The sequence below is a fragment of the Camelina sativa genome, chromosome 18 (assembly GCF_000633955.1).
Source record: "Camelina sativa cultivar DH55 chromosome 18, Cs, whole genome shotgun sequence".
In the NCBI taxonomy this organism is placed as follows: Eukaryota; Viridiplantae; Streptophyta; class Magnoliopsida; order Brassicales; family Brassicaceae; genus Camelina; species Camelina sativa.
Genome location: NC_025702.1, coordinates 5,292,199 through 5,310,166, shown reverse-complemented (window position 1 = coordinate 5,310,166; position 17,968 = coordinate 5,292,199). Strand labels below are relative to the sequence as shown.

Sequence of the window (17,968 nt, the reverse complement as noted above, 5' to 3'; positions counted from 1 at the left end):
ATCTTGAGATTTGGGGTCACCAACATACACTGCAACTCTTACATTCACGAACCAAACGAGAATCTAGCAAATGCATAGCCGACGTGGGCCATCATCGCATAGGACGCTAATGATGAAGTTTGAACTAAAATCAACTAACTAAACCTTTCAATTTTTTTTTTTTCGTTTTTTTAACTAAAACGTTCATACATGGTTGCCGCCTAAATACTTTAGAAAATTCTTCCACTATAGTAGAACTTCTTAATTTATCTAAAGTATATTAAATGGCATGTAATGGTAAAGAGAAATACACGATTTGAAGAACTTTCTTTAGCGCATTTCAATCTACAGTAAAACTTCTATAAATTAATAACATTGTGACCATGAAAATCTATTAATTTATATAAATGTTTTAATTTTTCGATAAATCAATAATTATTAATTTATAAAGAGGCTTTCCTAATTTGGTAAAAAAAATTAAAAAATAAAATTTCATTGTTATAACTTATATTTTTATAAAATCAATTACAAAGAAAAAAAAATTATCATGTTTTAAATATATATAACACTCAAAAAAATTTATATAGTAAATATATTAAAAATGAACTCTAATAAAAAGTGATGTATATATATATACATATATTTAGATTATTTTATATAATTATTAATTTATATTATTGATGGGACCATATATTTACAAAGGATTTTCAAAAAAAATATTATCTTATTATATTATCGAATTGTGTCCAAAATTACTCTAGTCCCATCTTGGCAACGAAATTTTTTATTAATTTACAGAGATTATTAATTTACCGAGTATTAATTTATAGAGGTTCTACTGTATTATTTATCTCATTATAAGATTGTTAGGACTAGCATCAATTATCCAGAGCCTTACTTTCTAATTATATTTTATCTTCTTTTTCACAAAAAAAAAAAAAAATCAAAGGTGAATTTATGTTCTCTCTTTCATTAGTGTTCTAATGATTGTTTTTGTTCACCTTATAGATCCTCTTCTCACAGGAATTTTGTGCTCCCAACTTCCCTTTTCAAGACCTCGGCGTTCGGATATCAGATGGTATTCGGTTAGGATTTTTTGGATATTGACTCTAACATCCATTCGAGTATTTAAAATTTTTGAATCAGTTTCGCACGGTTCGTATAATTCGGATTTCGGATCAGTTCAGATATGATTGTCGGTAATCAAAATTAATCAAATATTATTGGATAAGTTTTTATTTGAATACTTTTAATCTTATTGTATCCAAATAACCAAACTAACAAAGTATTTTTTAAAAAAGATAGAAATAAAACAAATGACAAACTTCTCATAGAACCATACAAATACATATAAGATATGCGGCATATCTATTAGAATATCAAAATATTTCTTATATGTTCGGTTATATTCAGATATCTATTAGATATTGGTTCGGATTGGATAATATCCTATATCCAAAATAAGGGAAACCAAAAACCGATTGTTTATTTTCTTAATTTCGATTTGATTTTAATCTCCTTATTTCGGTTTGGATATTATTCGGATTTTCGGATTCGGATTTTATGTCCAAGCGGAGCCTATCAAAGAATAACAAATTTTACTATTGCATGAGAAAAATATCAACTGATATGTTCATATATTATTATTTCTATGTATATTCAACAAAATTATACATTTTCCAAAAATGTATCGAAGTTGTGTCCAACAATATCTTCCCAAATCTTCCAAAAGCGAGACATACAATATCAACATCATGTGTAGTCATGTTTTCATCCAAAACTGTTTTTTATTGTTTTCTTTTCCTATTCTGTAAAAAAAAAAAAAAATCGTCTTTAACTTAAGCCCATCAGTCTACCATTATATGGTCAACATTTTGTAGAATTTGACTAGATCGAATCCATAATTTTTTTTTTATTATTCAACTTTCCATTTTTTTTTTTTGTTAAAGCTTTTTTAATTTGCGGCAAGAGGTACTTTCCATTATATATAATAGAAAATTTATAATCTTTATGCGAAAATTAGAACAACTAAATTTACAAATGCCTTTATATATAATTTTTTTTCTTTTTATAATGGATAAGCAACTTCTTTTTAATGCCATACTTAAAAATATTTTTCTGATTTCAGGGTTATTGCATTTGTCCTAAGTTTTGCATAACAATATGAAAAAAAAAATACGAGTATCGCATTCAAAAGAAGTTGCTTATCCATGGAAAGGGAAGTTGTTTTTTTTTTTTTTTTGTAACTTCCTTTTTAGTGTAATGTAATGTTGCGTTGATTAAAAAGTGATAAGCCTTTCGGCCCAAATTATTAAACATAAGTAAGTTAAGCTCTACTGTTAATGTTAGTATGTTACCCCTCGGACCGTAACGTTCAATACAGATTCTGGAACGCTTACCTTTGTTGTTAATGGTTATGAAGAAAAACTAAACTTTCGGCCCATAACGCATGTGGGTCTGATGACTACAAGTCTACAAACAGTACATACGGAAAAGCCTTTTACAATTGATTACTTAAAAATGTTATTAGAACGCAATTATCCCGTTTACAGAATTTTTACTTTTTGGTATAAACTAGGTTACTTTATGGCATTTGTACCCAGAATTTTTATGTGTGTCTATTTCCTTATTAACAACAATAAAATTTGAATATCATACAAAACTATATAAATTCGGTTTAAAACCACAAATCAATAAACAGTGTTACTGTTCTATTAACATATCCTGACTAGGATGCGTTGTTTATATAGATTAAGCCGCCTGATGACTGGGAATCAGTTTTTTTGTTCTATCAATAATGTATACTGATTTTTTTGCAGTCGACAGGCGATGAATTGCACTCCTTTGAACACAAGCACATTGTCCGTGTGCATGTGGCTTCTTAGAGGTATGCCTAGTTTCTTATACAACAAAGAGTTTGTTAATCACTTTTGCCAAATTTTCTAAATTACCCTATGTAAGATATGGGACATAAGAAGTGATAAGATTGTTCAAACATTAGAAACAAAGTTCCCAGTTACTAGTGCTGAAGTAAGTCAGGATAAGCGATATTTAACTACTGATGATTGATCTAGTGTTAAATATTGGGATGTTAATAAGTAAGTTTTCGATGTATATAATGCACCCTTTGTTACGGTTTTATTGTTTTTTCATTGTCTCCTTGATGCTAGAGGCTTTTCTCCTGCTCTCCTAGTTTTGGATTGCTAAAGAGTTATGACATTCCTTGCAACGTTGAATCGGCATCCTTGGAACCAAAACACGGCAACACTTTCATTGCTGGAGGAGAAGATATGTGGGTGCATAGGTTTGATTTCCAGACTGGAGTAAAGATTGGTAAGTTTTTAGAGTGATTAATTGAGATTTATTTTTAGGAATCCGTTTGTATCATTTAAAACCAATGCGGTGAATGCAGAGTGTAACAAGGGTTACCATGGACTAGTCCACTGCATGAGGTATACGTTAGAACGGTAGTCACACGGATCAGTGCAATGCATGAGATATGAACTTTTAAATTAAATTTTTAAAAAAAAAAAAAAAAAAATAAAGATTCTAATTAGAGTTGTACCATTAGAGGGGATAATTTTAATTAATCTTTTATAAAAGTTCTTATTTTTTAAAAAATACACAATATATTGTTAAAAAAGTATAAGAGTCAAAATTATATACTCTCGTTGGAATTGCTCTAAGATATATTTCTACAAAATCCTTGACTAGTGTGAAACGAACAAATGGATGCCAAATTTATCTTACAAGACAAAGATTAAAACTTTTCTTTCTGTAATAATTTATTTAAAAGTAGTGGTAGGCCTTTTTTTTATGTGTGTTTAAAAAGAGATTTAATAATATAAATACACAAACGCGACACTATTGTGTGCCAAACTCGTCAACATACACACACACGATAGGCTACGGAAGCAGTGTCGGTCCATTATATTCACTTTGTTATTATTATTACGTTTCTAGTGAATTTAATAAAAATGAATATCGGATTCGTGCGTGGGATTTTGACTTTTCTTCGGGATTTTTCCCTTAAGAATTAGGCAATTTTTTTGTCTTTCCTTTTTCTACCCCACCATGAAAGTTACTTGAATGTTTTCATCCATAGTTTTTCATATGTTTGATTCTTTAAATTCAATAGCATCCAATGTTTAGGTTATTTGTTCTAATATGATATTTACAAAACTGACTTCTAACTTTTAAACCCCAAAGATAATAATTTTGTACCTCAATTACTAATAACATCTACATGCAGAAAGATGTTGTTATCAACCAATTCACATACATCTTTTTTGCTAAAAACTGTTCACCTACCTAATCTATACTAATAAAAAGTATGAGCTATAAGTTTCTAAAGACGTCCACATAGGATTTTAAACCTCTAATTGTGATTAAACACTTCACTAATTAACATTTTTTAAAATCTTCATAATTTTCTATATTAAGTATTATTTTAAATGTCATCCATTAACATTTTTTAAATTTCCAGAATTTTTAAGAAAAAGAAAAATTTTAAATTGATGAAAATAAAAGAACTATGCACAAAATCCCACATCGGCTATAAAATTTTTAGACAATGGTTCAGAACCAATATAAATAAGATTAATATGCTTCCAACAACGAATGATCAGGAAAGCTTGATTTATCAGGCGTCTAAGTTTAAAAGTATATTCGGTTTGATCCGGTTTTTTATCTGATCAAATTAAAACTTTAAAAAATTTGAAAAAAATAAATTATAATATTTAAAATTTTTAAAAGTTTTAATAGTATAAATATTGAAACTTTTAAAAGTTCTTAGCTTTTAAAATTGTTTTAAATATTATAATTTTAAAAGTTTAAAATATTATAAATATTGAAGCTTTTAAAAGTTCTTAGCTTTTAAAAAGTTTTTAAATATTATAATTTTTAAATTTTAAAAGTTTAAAATATTATAAATATTGAAACTTTTTAAAAGGTTCAAAATTTATATTTCGAAACTTTTTAAAAGTTTAAAATATTATAAATATTTATGTAAAACATAAATTATCTTATTTATCTACGTTTGTGCTTTTTATTTCTTATGAGCTGTAAAACATATTTTTGTGTATGATTTTATAGATAAGTTGATATTTTTTCATTAAATTTTTATTTTTTATTTTTATGAGAAAAGAAATGATTTTGTTCTTAGAGTTTGATGGATTAACAAGTTGTGTGGTAGTCTTAGAAAAATGTTTTTTAGTGGAAGAAAGTGAAGAAGTTGATGAGGATGAAGAAGAAAAAGAGTATAACGAAGAACCACACGGTAAAAGTAATGATGACGATTACCAAAAAATTTGACAATAAAAATGACAAGAAAGAATATGAATAAAAAGAAAACATTGAATAAAAACACGAAAACATAGGTGGTAGCGATCAATTAAATATGAAAACGAGTTAAATTCATGATGATAATTTTTTTTTGTTTTTCTGGTGGTCAAAGAAATGGTTTAGGATATGTGAGGTCATCCGTTTAGTTCGCCTCGCCTGGATGTCGAGTTAAATTCATGATTTTTTTTATTAGATTTGATTTTATAACACAACTGATTTTTCTATTTCAAAAAATTGTGTATCTGAAATTTAACTTTTTCCTTAATACTAATTTAAATTTTTTATAAGATAATATTTTACTACCGTCATCAATCATATATAGTTTTCATCAAAAAATATCAAATATACCCACGCGTAACGTGGGTTCAAAACCTAGTAATATTATTAAAAAAAGAGACAATTTTCATAAATATCACTAAAATGATTTTTTCCCAAAAAATACCATTTTTACTTTTATTTTTTAAAACTAAACTTTCAGGATTCGAACAATAAACCTTAAATACTAAACACTACATCGTAAAAACTAAACCTTAATCTAAAATAATCAACCTAAATAATAATAAAAAAAATTCTACATCCCTTAAAATCATTTTTTATATTTGTGGTATTTTTGAGAAAAACAAATTTGTGGTATTTTTGGACAAGAAACTTTAAAATGTAGTATTTGAAGGTATTTCTTTTAATAAAATTACATTCAAATTATAACATTGTAATTGCACTAGTGCAAAGCAATAATAACAATATACCATCATCAAGATTCGGTTATTCGGCTAGATACGTATAGATTAATTACGAAACAAATGTCAGTTCTAATTCTAATTAATGGTCTAGGACTTATATGGACAATGGAAAGTTAATTTTAAAACATTGGCTTTCAAGATTGTCATCTCTAAGGTAAAGAGAGGTGTGTTGGATACATCAAGATTTCAATCAAGTTGAGATATCAACCATATAATAGAGTTCTTTGGTTGAAAGATATCTCAAATATTAGAGTCTGGTCTTTGGTTGTAGGACATCTCAACTCAAACCATGATGTAGATGTCAAGAATTGCTAATTCATGATTGCTGATTCATTAGCTAAAGTTTCCTTTGGTGCTTGAGTAGTATATCATTATGTGTGTATACCAAATGGTCATGTACCAGGATTTGAACGGATAAGCCGCCTGAAAAATTCGGTGATCAATGTTGACTTTTTAAATGTGCCATCTCATTTGATATATATATATATATATATATATATATATATATATGTGCTACTACGTGAATATACATATACGTATGGTGGAATGCATGTGCGCCAGTTTACTTTTGTATTTTCTTCTTTTATTGAATTTGTAAATTAGCAATGATGATTCAGTGTTGACTAGAAAATAGAAATGGACGTGTTGTAAAAGTCATACTACCCTTTTTTTATTTTAAACGTTTCCAATCATTAATCTATACCTTAAATCCGTTTATATTATTAAATTTTTAAAATCCTAGTGTTACTCTACTAAATCTCCTCAAGCTATCTTTATCACATTAACCTTTTTATTCGTCCTGTTATAAAACATAACGCAAATATATATAATATTATCTATTATTAAATATATGTATATGTGTATATGTATGTATGACTGTATACACTTAATTAATAAAAGGAGAGAGATATCGAGAGTAGAGGGAGAGAGATAAAACAATGAGACTCCTTTATTACTCTTCACTCTTTCTTACTTCTCTTACTTCTTCTCACTTACAACAACATATATATAGGGGAAAGCTGGAAATGGATAAGCATTGGTTTACTTGGGGAGAAAGATTCTTAGGGATGAAGTAAATTGATGATAACCATCACAAATAGATAATCATTAACATTGGATCATTATCCAATTCAAAACACATCGTACCACTATTTACAGTTTTTATTAATAAAATTTCACTGAATAAATAACCATTTTTGATATATCATGGTTTTTATAGTTTTTAACTATGATATAAATATGTTTTTTTTGAGTTTTTTTCATTTGTTTTTTAGATTATTTTAGAGTCTTTATAGGTTTTCTAGGATTTTGGCACAGATAGAGCGAAATGGAGCAATTTGGATCGTTTTGGAGCATTTAACCGAAGGAAATCAACTTGAAATCATACCAGAGTGATGGTGTCGATCGACACCTCTGTAGCATCGATCGACACCCCTATTTATCCGACGAGAGAACAAGTTTTGGAAGTTTTACAATTTTGCCCGAAGTTTTCTACAATTGCAACATAAGTCTCTGACGTGTTTTAGGACATATACAATAAAAGCTTTATAAATTAATAAAGTCGGGACCATAAAATTTTATTAATTTATAGAGGTTTTAATTAAGCTACTACTATCTTGCATGGTAATGATGAAGTCGAATAAGATATTGTGATACCTTTAGAACCAGTTACTAAAAAAACAATTATCGCATCTAGGACTCTCCACAATTTTTGGATGCGATTTGAGAAGATAACAAGGAAAAAGATTGAAGATGAGTTCCAACAAGAATGCAAATTCAAAAATATGAAAACAACAATAGAGTTATATTTCACTAGATTTTCCTAGGTATAGGTAAACAACAATAGAGTCATATCTCACTAGGTTTTCTTAGATATATATGTATATATATATATATTTAGTTTATTTGATTATTAATTTATGATATTGATGGGACCATATTTTTACATAAGATTTCTAAAAAATTATTATCTTACTATTTTATCGAAATGTGTCATTTTTTACACCGGCCCAACTCGGGACCGGAAAAATTTATTAATTTATAGCGAGTATTAATTTAAAGAGTATTAATTTATAGAGGTTCTAGTGTATATAGTTTTTAGGTTTTAGAAACCCTGAAGTTTTGATTCTAGCAAATTTTATTTTTCCCTGCAACTTTTGAGAGAGAAACCGTGAGAGATTTTTAGAGAGATTTTGGAGAGAAGAATCAAGACTCCTTCAGAGAAGATTCAGAACTCATTTTCTTCTTCTTTAATCTCTTAATACTATCTATTTTATTCATGATTTGTGTTCTTACAATTACGTATGAGTAGATCTGCTTGTTAGGTTTAGGGTTTCTCATTAGGGATTTCGTAGATTATTAGATTAATTGATTGTTTAGATTCATTATCTTTCTGGTTCTTCACCATAGGTTGTTCTTAACGCTAGATCTTTGATTAGTCATCTGGATTTAGATCTTAAGATTATTAATTGACATGAGAATATAATTGATTTTCCTGACAAAAACCTTTGGTGAGCAAAATTACTTTTTGGAAAGAGATTTGAATTGATGATTTTGTGAACTTATCTAAACTTGATTTTATTGCTGGTTTTTAACTTGAATTTTGCAAAGAGATTTGAAATTTCGGGTTTCAAAACTTAGATAATATTTGGAGTGAGAACTGATTTATTTTACAATTGTGTTTGGAGTTCAAAAATGGTGCTTAACTGTTGAATCCTGCTTGCTTAATTAATTGATCTGATTTTCCATGATTTCCTGAGAATTTCTCTAGGCCTAGCGTTTAATCCTTCTGAATTTTACGACTCTTTCATTTTCTGTTTTATTTTGCAATTGATTACAATATTTCTGTTTAGAATAATTAAATAATTATTAAATCTATTGTGTGAATCTAGAGTCTTTGTGGATTTGATCCTAAGTACTACAATGATCTCTTAATTTGAGAGAATAGCTCTAGGGTAAATTTGAGCATATCAATTCTCTTACGTTGTCAGAAATAAGAAAAAAACTAACCATTCTCGCCATTTAAGTTTTCATTTTTCAAAATTTTAATATTCTTGATAATATTCTTGAATCCTATATGGGATGAGAAGTGAAAACCAGTTAATAAAGGAAAAGTTATATTGTACTATTATAAGTTCCGTATTTCAATGAATGGTAATCACTTAGGGCATTCCCATCGGTCATAGGGTATATGAGTATCTAAAAACAATAATTTTATAATTTTATAATAAATAAATTATTTGTTTAAATTTCATGGTAATGACATCTGGTCCATTACCATAGTATCCTAAATTATCTGGGCAAAGACCCAATCTAACTTTTTATTATTTTTTATTTTTTTAATATACTGATACTCAATCAAAGATATGGGATGAAAATGCTCAAGAGAAGCATTCTCACACAAAATGCTGATATGTCGCATTCACAGAGCTCCGGACACTATTTCCTTTATTTGTCATCAATTTTTTATAATATTTACATTTATATCCCATTGTATTTTTCCAAAAATACAATTAACACCTAAAATTAAATTTTAATATTCTCTTTCTAACTTAATTATATCCTTTAATTATATTACATAAAATCTTTCAAATAAATTTTAAAAACTCTTTGTTCATGATAATACAAGATTGATATTACAATAATTCTCATGGGTCAAATTTTAACTATTATACAAAAATTATATATAATTTTAATATATACTACACAATTGAATTTTAGATTTCAATTATCAATAAATATAATAGATTTTGTGAATAAAAATTGCATAAAAACATTTAATAATTATTCTATACTGTACTATATGCGGGTTGTTACATAGTATAAATTTATAATCCTTAACATATTTTCAAAGTTACGTGTTTAGTCAAAGCTCACATTATCATATAACAAGATATCATATGCAGTAGAAAAACAATTTGAAATGAATCATTTATATATAATGGGTTTGATTGATGAGAAAAGCATAATAGCATATAGAATAATTCTATAAATATTTTTTTTAAACAGGAAAAAAAAAATATTACAACAAAGTGTACGCAGGATTCGTCTGAAACTTGAAAGATTCTATATAATTAAGAACCTCACTAGTCAGTAGTCACTACTACAAAAAAGTCTACAACTAGTTATTAAAAAGCTACCGACAATCATGGTTAGATCATAAATCATATCCATAAAGAATATAACATCATTACATCGCGTAAATTAAAGATTAACAATACTCAGACGAACTTTCACTATCAGAATATCAATTCAATACAAACAATAAATAATTAACAAAAGCAACATCACTCCAATACCAAAAGGTCCAAAAGGTAGATAAAATTATATAATCATAACAGTTAATGCAAACAAAATTATAAAATCATAGTTAATGCGAATATATGTCAGGTTTTTTTTTTCCTCTTAAATAAAAAAGTCCCCACCACTAGTACATAAAAAACAAACAAACTTTCAATTTTCCGACCAATCAAAATTAACTGTTATATTAAATAACAGTTAATTTTTATATTTTTTATAATACTAATCTTAGAGTAAACGAGTCACACCGATCAAGAAACATATTAATATAATCATATAAAGACCCCAAGAAATCTCACCGAACTTTCATTTTACTCCAATCTCTCTCTCTCTCTTCAAGATCTTTCAAAGTTTACTCTTTTATTCTCCATTAGAGGATGAGCTTGTTCGTATAGTAAGTTAATGGATCTATCAAACAATAGCAACCTCCTCCGGGATCTGAGCTTCTCACCTCCGCCGCCGCCGCCTGTCTTCCACCGTGCGAGCTCGACAGGGACGAGTTTCCCTATCTTAGCCGTTGCGGTGATCGGAATCTTAGCCACAGCATTCTTACTGGTAAGCTATTATGTTTTCGTTATCAAATGTTGTCTCAACTGGCACCAAATCGACATTCTTCGTCGGTTCTCCTTATCTCGAAGGCGACACAACAACCAAGATCCTTTAATGGTTTACTCTCCAGAGTTCAGAACCCGTGGTCTTGATGAATCTGTCATTAGAGCAATCCCAATCTTTAAATTCAAGAAGAGAGACGATCAAAACGACGGCGTTTTTACAGGAGAAGAAGAGAAGAGTTTTCAAGAATGCTCTGTTTGTTTGAATGAGTTTGAAGATGAGGAGAAGTTGAGGATTATCCCAAATTGTTGTCATTTGTTTCATATTGACTGTATCGATGTATGGCTTCAGAACAATGCCAATTGCCCTTTGTGTAGAGCTAGGGTTTCTTCTGACACAAGTTACCCTCCGGATCGGGTTTCTGCTCCGAGCACTTCTCCCGAGAATCAGGTCGTGTTAAGAGGTGAGAACGAGTATGTGATCATTGAGCTAGGGCATAGCATTGGTAGTAACAGAGATAGTCCGAGAAACGGAAGGTTACTTATGGAACAAGAAAGGTCAAACTCAGGTCACCTAATGAGCGAAGACACTCTCAATTCGATCAGTCCATCTCCAAAGAAGCTTGACCGTGGAGGGCTTCCAAGGAAATGGAGAAAGCTTCAGAAGGTCACGAGTATGGGGGACGAATGCATCGACATAAGAAGAGGTGAAGACGAGCAATTTAGCAGTATTCAGCCCATTAGAAGATCAATCTCAATGGATTCATCGGCGGATCGACAGCTTTACCTGGCGGTTCAAGAAGCGATTCGGAAGAACCGAGAAGCTCAGGTGGTCGGAGACGGAGGAGGATGTAGCAGTAGTGGCAATGTTAGTAATTACAAAGTGAGGAGATCTTTCTTCTCTTTTGGGAGCAATCGTCGTTCTAGAAGTTCCTCCATATTGCCTCTTTATTTTGAACCCTAATGGGCCGCTCTGCTTACCTGTCTAGTTTTCTTGTTTCTTTCTACATTTGTTTTTGTTATTTCATTTTCAATATTTTTGAGATAGATTTTATTATTATTTGGTCGGTGAGAGGTAGGCGAGAAAGGTATGTTTAGATTTTGATGTCAAAATGTTGTTCAAAAAAAAATATATATATATATTTAGATGTCAAAAAAAGGTCGATGAGTTTTATGTGAGAGAGAAGATATTATTTGACTATCTAAGTTTGAAAAACTCAAAAACTTGCTTTACACAAACAAACAAAAAAACTCATGGAGGGATTCACACTTCTACATCAAAATCTGATATCCCAACAGTAAATGCATAACATACCATTCGTCGTGATGTTCACCATCGTGCAGCACAATACCATTCGTCGTGATGTTCACCATCGTGCAGTACACACTTTGTTAAACATACTTTAACATGAACCCCAAGATCTTAAACATCTATATTAATCACATAATAGAATCATAAAGAGGATTAAAGTAATACCTCCACTCATTGTAGAAATGATGCTTTTTTGAATTATTTCTTCTTCTTCAATGGCTTGAAGGCTTGAAAAGAAACTCTTAGATGATCTTTAGGTGGAAGATAAGATTTTTCTCCCTTTTCCTATAAACTCTTTTATTTATGTGTTGTTTTGTTCTTGTGATGATTTGTGATGGAGCAAACCATCTATTTATAGGAGGGAAGATGACCTTACTCCTCATAAGGGTTCTTTAATATGAACCCCAAGATCTTAAACATCTATATTAATCACATAATAGAATCATAAAGAGGATTAAAGTAATTCCTCCACTCATTGTAGAAATGATGCTTCCTTGAATGGTTTCTTCTTCTTCAATGACTTGAAGGCTTGAAAAGAAACTCTTAGATGATCTTTAGGTGGAAGATAAGGTTTCTCTCCCCTTTCCTATAAACTCTTTTCTTTATGTGTTGTTTTGTTCTTGTGATGATTTGTGATGGACCAAACCATCTATTTATAGGAGGGAAGAGGACTTTACTCCTCATAAGAGTTTTGTCTTCTAATTTAATCTCAACCATCCATCATAGTAGAGATGAAGACAATTGTGACAAGTGTGAGAACAAGTGTCTAACATTGCTTCAAACACAACATGCAACTTCACACTTTTTCTCTTATAAGCTTTAGCATGACATGTAGCTTAGCACTTGTCCTTATAAGTATAAACATGACACTTAGCTTAACACCTGTCATTTTGGTTCCCCAATGATGAAAAACAAAATATAACAAACTCAATTAAATAACCTACTAACTATAAGACCACATACATGGGTAAAGAAAATAATTATTTTCTTACACATCTTGCCAACTGTAATGCTTCTCATCACTATCATTTTTCTTCCGTCGCCGTTCCTTGTTCCAATCCACCACTACTTCTGAAATACCAAGAAACTAGATTAGGACCCGCGGTACACCGCGAGACAAATTATTTATAACTAAAACATTTAAATTATAAGTTGTATTCATAAGTTTAAAGCATATAATACTGAAATATAATTTATTTTTTTTACATAATATTTATTAATCAATTTAATTAGATATGTCTATTCTCGGATATCGATAGTGTTAACAAAATACTGAAATGATGTTTTACTCGTTTAACACCAAATTAATGATATTTTAAATTTCTATAAATATCAACAAAACTCGTCCTGCTATATAACTCTGTCCCGAGATATTTTAACTCGCACTATATAATCTTAATTTTAAATATTTATTGTTTTGTATTGTAAAAATTAGATTGAGTTGATATGTTATTTATTAAGGTTGCAACCATTTACATTTTATAAGATTGGTGCTTCTTATAAAGTTCAAATATTTATAATACTTAGAATTCTTAAAACGGTTGAGTATTTCTCATATTTGAAGTTTCGTAAAAGTTTAAATATATTATTAATATTTTAAAGGTCTTCTAACTTTTTATATATTTATAATATTTGAAACTTCCTAAACATTTAAATATTATAAATATTTTTAACATTTTATAAAATATAAATATTTGTAAAATTTTAATTTTTGTAAAATATAAATATTTATAATATTTTACTTTTTAAAATATTTAAAATATTTAACTTTTAAAAAAACTTTAAAATAAAGAACCGCAATAAACCAAAGAAAAGTTTTTTAAGTTTGAATACCTGATAAATCAAGCTTTCTACTCATTTGTATTATGAATCATTTTGGTTTCTTTTATAGTATGACTTTAAATTGGTGGCGATGTGGGATATTATACCCGTATTTTTTATTCATCGATTGAGTAATATATGACCGTTTTTAAAAATTTGTATTACATCATATGCAGGAAAAAAATCACAATTTTTATTAACTAAATATATTATAGAATAATTCAAAATAATTTAAATATAAATTCAAATAAAAAATGAAAGGGAATCATATATTTATGTTTGAATGAAGTACAAAGATTTCCTTATTTTTTAAAATCTTACCTATAATTAACTTTGAAATTTTTGGTAACTAATATTAAAGTCATTGCATTAAATGTAAAAACTTTCCAAAAAGTAATTTTGAGCAAAAACTGCTGCAAAAATACTAGTATAGATAAGCAATAATTTCCATTCAAATGTATGTATTTACCTGATTTGTATTTCTATGGCAAGTCTGAATAATTGGAATGAAGAAATAGTAGCTGTATGGGATGGTTACTTTCTCTCTCGCCGCTTCCTTAGTTCAAAAGTTTCACCTCCTTTAGTTTCTTGCTTAGTTTTCAATTCTTGTCTTTGTATCCTGCGGTTGTGGAAGCGTAGAGGTTTTTAGCGAAGTGGATCTGTAGGTGTGGAGTTTCAGATCTAGCAAGATTGTTTTTCTGGTCCCAGATTCATAGGATCTGATGGTTGTTGGTTTATTCGGGTTGCCGTTTGGGGTCGCGATTCACGGAGGAGAGTATTGGCTAGGCTCAGTTATGACGGTTGATTCTCTTTGTTGAGTATACGTGAATTTGGAGGCTCTCATTTTCTTCTCGCGACGACTCTTCCCTCTTCCTTCCTCAACAAATCTTTGCATCATTGGATCTCGAATCTTCATTATCTCGGTATCTTGTTCGTCTCTACTGTCTTCCTTCTTGGGTCCCCTATTTGCTCTGATCAGATTGTAACCGTTTAAGATCTGGTATCATCAGTTGCTCAAGTTTAGTAGCTTCCCTGTTATGGGCTGTAGTCTCCCTTTTTTTGGTTAAGCTTCTCATCCTTGACTATATCTTTTTGTTAGTTTGGGATTGAGGTTTGGTTGTGTTTGGAATAGATCATTTAGAATTAAGCTTTGTTTAGCTTAATTACTTGTTTTATGTGGGTCTATTTTATTTTACGGTTACATCCCAGGAGACCCTTGACAAAGTATTTATAGAGAAAGATCCATCTTATACGGAGAAAGCCAAGTTCCATTCTCTTGGCCAGTTGTGTTGAAGCCCGTTATCATCTTTTAGTATGCGGGAAGTCCTTATGGTTTTTCGAGAGCTAATTCAGTCTTGAGATAAGATGTTTTAGTTGTGTCTATGCAATTTCATTCTTCTATTTTATCTTGTGATTTGTAATCTTTCGGAAACTTATCAATATAATCCGTTCAGTGAAAAAAAAAATAAAAAAAAATATATTTCTATTGGCTAATTAAAATGGGATGAATACCCCATCATTATTTATTTCCGGCGGCCTAAACTTGCCTCCACCAGAAATTAAAATTTGCTTCTGCTCCCTTTTTTTTTACTTTTTTTCTTTTTGCTGTTACCGGGCAATGAAGATCCTCGTCGCCGTTAAGCGTGTCGTCGACTACGCCGTCAAGATCCGTGTCAAACCCGATAAGGTACACACAAAACCCATCTCTAGATCTCTCCGTAATCGTTGAATCACCGCTAAAGTTGATTCCTTTATCGTTGAAATCAGACTGGTGTAGATACTCAAAACGTGAAGATGTCGATGAATCCGTTCTGTGAGATCGCGCTTGAGGAAGCGCTTCGAATCAGAGAAGCGGGTTTTGCCAAAGAGGTTGTTGCAGTGAGTATTGGACCTTCACAGTGCGTGGACACGCTTCGTACTGGTTTAGCTATGGGTGCGGATCGTGGAATCCATGTGGAGACCAATTCTAGTTTCCTTCCTTTGACGATAGCTAAGATCTTGAAGAGTCTTGCTGAAGTTGAGAATCCTGGATTGATTTTTCTAGGGAAACAGGTTCGTTTGGCTCTGATTTGATTGGCAAGTTTTGAACTTTGGCTAAAGTTGAGATTTTTCAGGGTTTAGAAGGCAAAAAGATTAGTGTATGAGTCGTAGATTGGTTAAGATGATGAACACTGATCTTTGTTATAGCTTTCAAAGTTGTTGGATCTGCATTATGTTTGGATGAAGTTTGATGTAAAGTGTATTGCTATTGTAAACGTTTTTTTTGTTTACGTGCAGGCGATAGATGATGACTGTAATCAAACAGGACAAATGGTTGCAGCTTTGCTTGGGTGGCCACAAGCAACCTTTGCATCGAAGGTAACGAAGGAGTAGTTCCTTTGAAAGCTTTCTGATCATATGTTATCTTTTATAAGATTTGTTTGTTTATTGTGCTCTACTCGTTGGTGTTTAGTAGGTTGTGTTGGATAAGGATAAGCATGTTGCAACTGTGGATAGAGAAGTAGATGGAGGTCTTGAAACTCTTTGTGTTGAGTTACCTGCTGTGATTACGTAAGTTCTAGATTCTTACATGATTGTGTGACGTCATGACCTCTCTTGAGTTGAGGTTTATATATGTATAATGTATCATGCATCAACTAACCTGTGTATGTTTCAGTTAATCGGATCGGTTCATCATTCTGTTAATTGCATTCTTTGTGGAACTCGTTGTGTGGTTTCACAAATTATTAACCAAACTAGCATATAGCTTTAGTAGAAAGGTGTAACAACTCTCGTTGTGTTTATAACAGCTTTTGATTTTACAATGCAGAACTGATTTGAGGCTGAACCAACCAAGATATGCATCACTTCCTAACATAATGAAGGCGAAATCAAAGCCTATAAAGAAAATGACGGTGCAAGATCTGAAAGTTGACGTTAAATCTGACATAGAGATCTTGGAAGTCACGGAGCCTCCAAAGAGGAAATCTGGGGTTATGGTTTCTTCAGTGGATGAGTTGATTGACAAGCTCAGAAATGAAGCTCATGTATTTTGAAAGAAGAACCTTCTATATGTCTTTATCCCAACAGTCTAATAGACTTGATCATCTTTGTTCTTAGCCACATTGCTTATTAAAGGAATCAAGTGGAACTGTGGAAGTAAATAAATAAATCAAATGTGAATCGTTTTGTTCAGTAAGTTACCTTGGATGTAAAAGTACACACATTTATCTGATTATCTTTTCTTAAGCCATGTGTCTGATGAGGTCATCATATCGAAGGTCAGCTATGGTTATACGATGTGGAAGTATCGTTGATAAAGTGAAGCCTCTAGCTAGACCATATAAAAAGCATCTAAGATGAGTTCAGAAGATAACAAAAGGAGGAAGAAATAATGACCTTAAAGAACATTTCCTTATGTAGACTCCATCAAAGACCAAATGTGACCTGGAGATCTTGTTTCTCTAGACCTTACAAATCCAAAATTGATCATCAAACTCATGTTACCATCTCCGAGTTCGATGATTGGGACAGTAAGGAATATTTTTCCCAGCCCTAATCACTATTTCACTATAGCTCATGGTTCAAAAACGAAGCTCCTTAGAGCATCTCCAGTGGAGTCTCTTTTTATCACTTTTATAGACATGAAGCGGACGTCCAAATATCTGGTAGTAGGTTACTTAAAGCGTCTTGTGTGTATAACATTTTTTCTTATTGGTACAGTGGTTCCGGAACTCCAGAGCGAGAACATATAAAGTAGCTTAACATATGCAAAAGAACACAAATATATAGCAATCATTCACTAAGTCGGACAAGACTTTTCTCATATCCTGAAATTAGACAAATATGACTTTCCATCAAAGATGTTTGCAAGGTATCCTGCAGTGTACTCTGGTATGGTGATATCTTTGTACTTTGCAGGGTTTTCATCAGACAAGAGCTCT

General features: G+C 30.5%; 3 protein-coding genes across 4 annotated transcripts in view; 2 read left to right on the top strand and 1 right to left on the bottom strand.

Moving 5' to 3' along the window:
• Positions 10,472–12,046, top strand: LOC104760608 (RING-H2 finger protein ATL16-like). Its single transcript, XM_010483560.2, has one exon. It carries the CDS (start codon positions 10,764–10,766, stop codon positions 11,874–11,876), a length of 1,113 nt encoding a protein of 370 aa, XP_010481862.1. The 5' UTR covers positions 10,472–10,763; the 3' UTR covers positions 11,877–12,046.
• Positions 15,537–17,223, top strand: LOC104760607 (electron transfer flavoprotein subunit beta, mitochondrial-like). Its single transcript, XM_010483558.1, has 5 exons — positions 15,537–15,732; positions 15,813–16,097; positions 16,323–16,403; positions 16,501–16,595; positions 16,855–17,223. Exons 1-5 carry the CDS (start codon positions 15,550–15,552, stop codon positions 17,078–17,080), a joined length of 870 nt encoding a protein of 289 aa, XP_010481860.1. The 5' UTR covers positions 15,537–15,549; the 3' UTR covers positions 17,081–17,223.
• Positions 17,701–17,968, bottom strand: part of LOC104760606 (1-aminocyclopropane-1-carboxylate oxidase homolog 10-like) — a 5,102-nt gene continuing 4,834 nt past the window's right edge. Inside the window, exon 4 of one of the 2 annotated variants that reach the window (XM_010483557.2) lies at positions 17,701–17,930. In XM_010483557.2, the coding sequence (XP_010481859.1) occupies positions 17,848–17,930 (83 nt within the window). In that variant the 3' untranslated portion in view covers positions 17,701–17,847. The remainder of the gene's footprint in view (positions 17,931–17,968) is intronic. The other variant, XM_019239862.1, reaches the window with a different exon arrangement.

What these genes read in the sequence shown, in the direction of transcription:
- LOC104760608 (XM_010483560.2), top strand. Translation starts at nt 10,764, where the DNA reads ATGGATCTATCAAACAATAGCAACCTCCTCCGGGATCTGAGCTTCTCA.
- LOC104760607 (XM_010483558.1), top strand. Translation starts at nt 15,550, where the DNA reads ATGAATACCCCATCATTATTTATTTCCGGCGGCCTAAACTTGCCTCCA. An exon ending in TGATTTTTCTAGGGAAACAG is followed by an intron (nt 16,098 to 16,322) that starts GTTCGTTTGGCT and finishes GTTTACGTGCAG; the next exon opens with GCGATAGATGATGACTGTAA. An exon ending in AAGCAACCTTTGCATCGAAG is followed by an intron (nt 16,404 to 16,500) that starts GTAACGAAGGAG and finishes GGTGTTTAGTAG; the next exon opens with GTTGTGTTGGATAAGGATAA.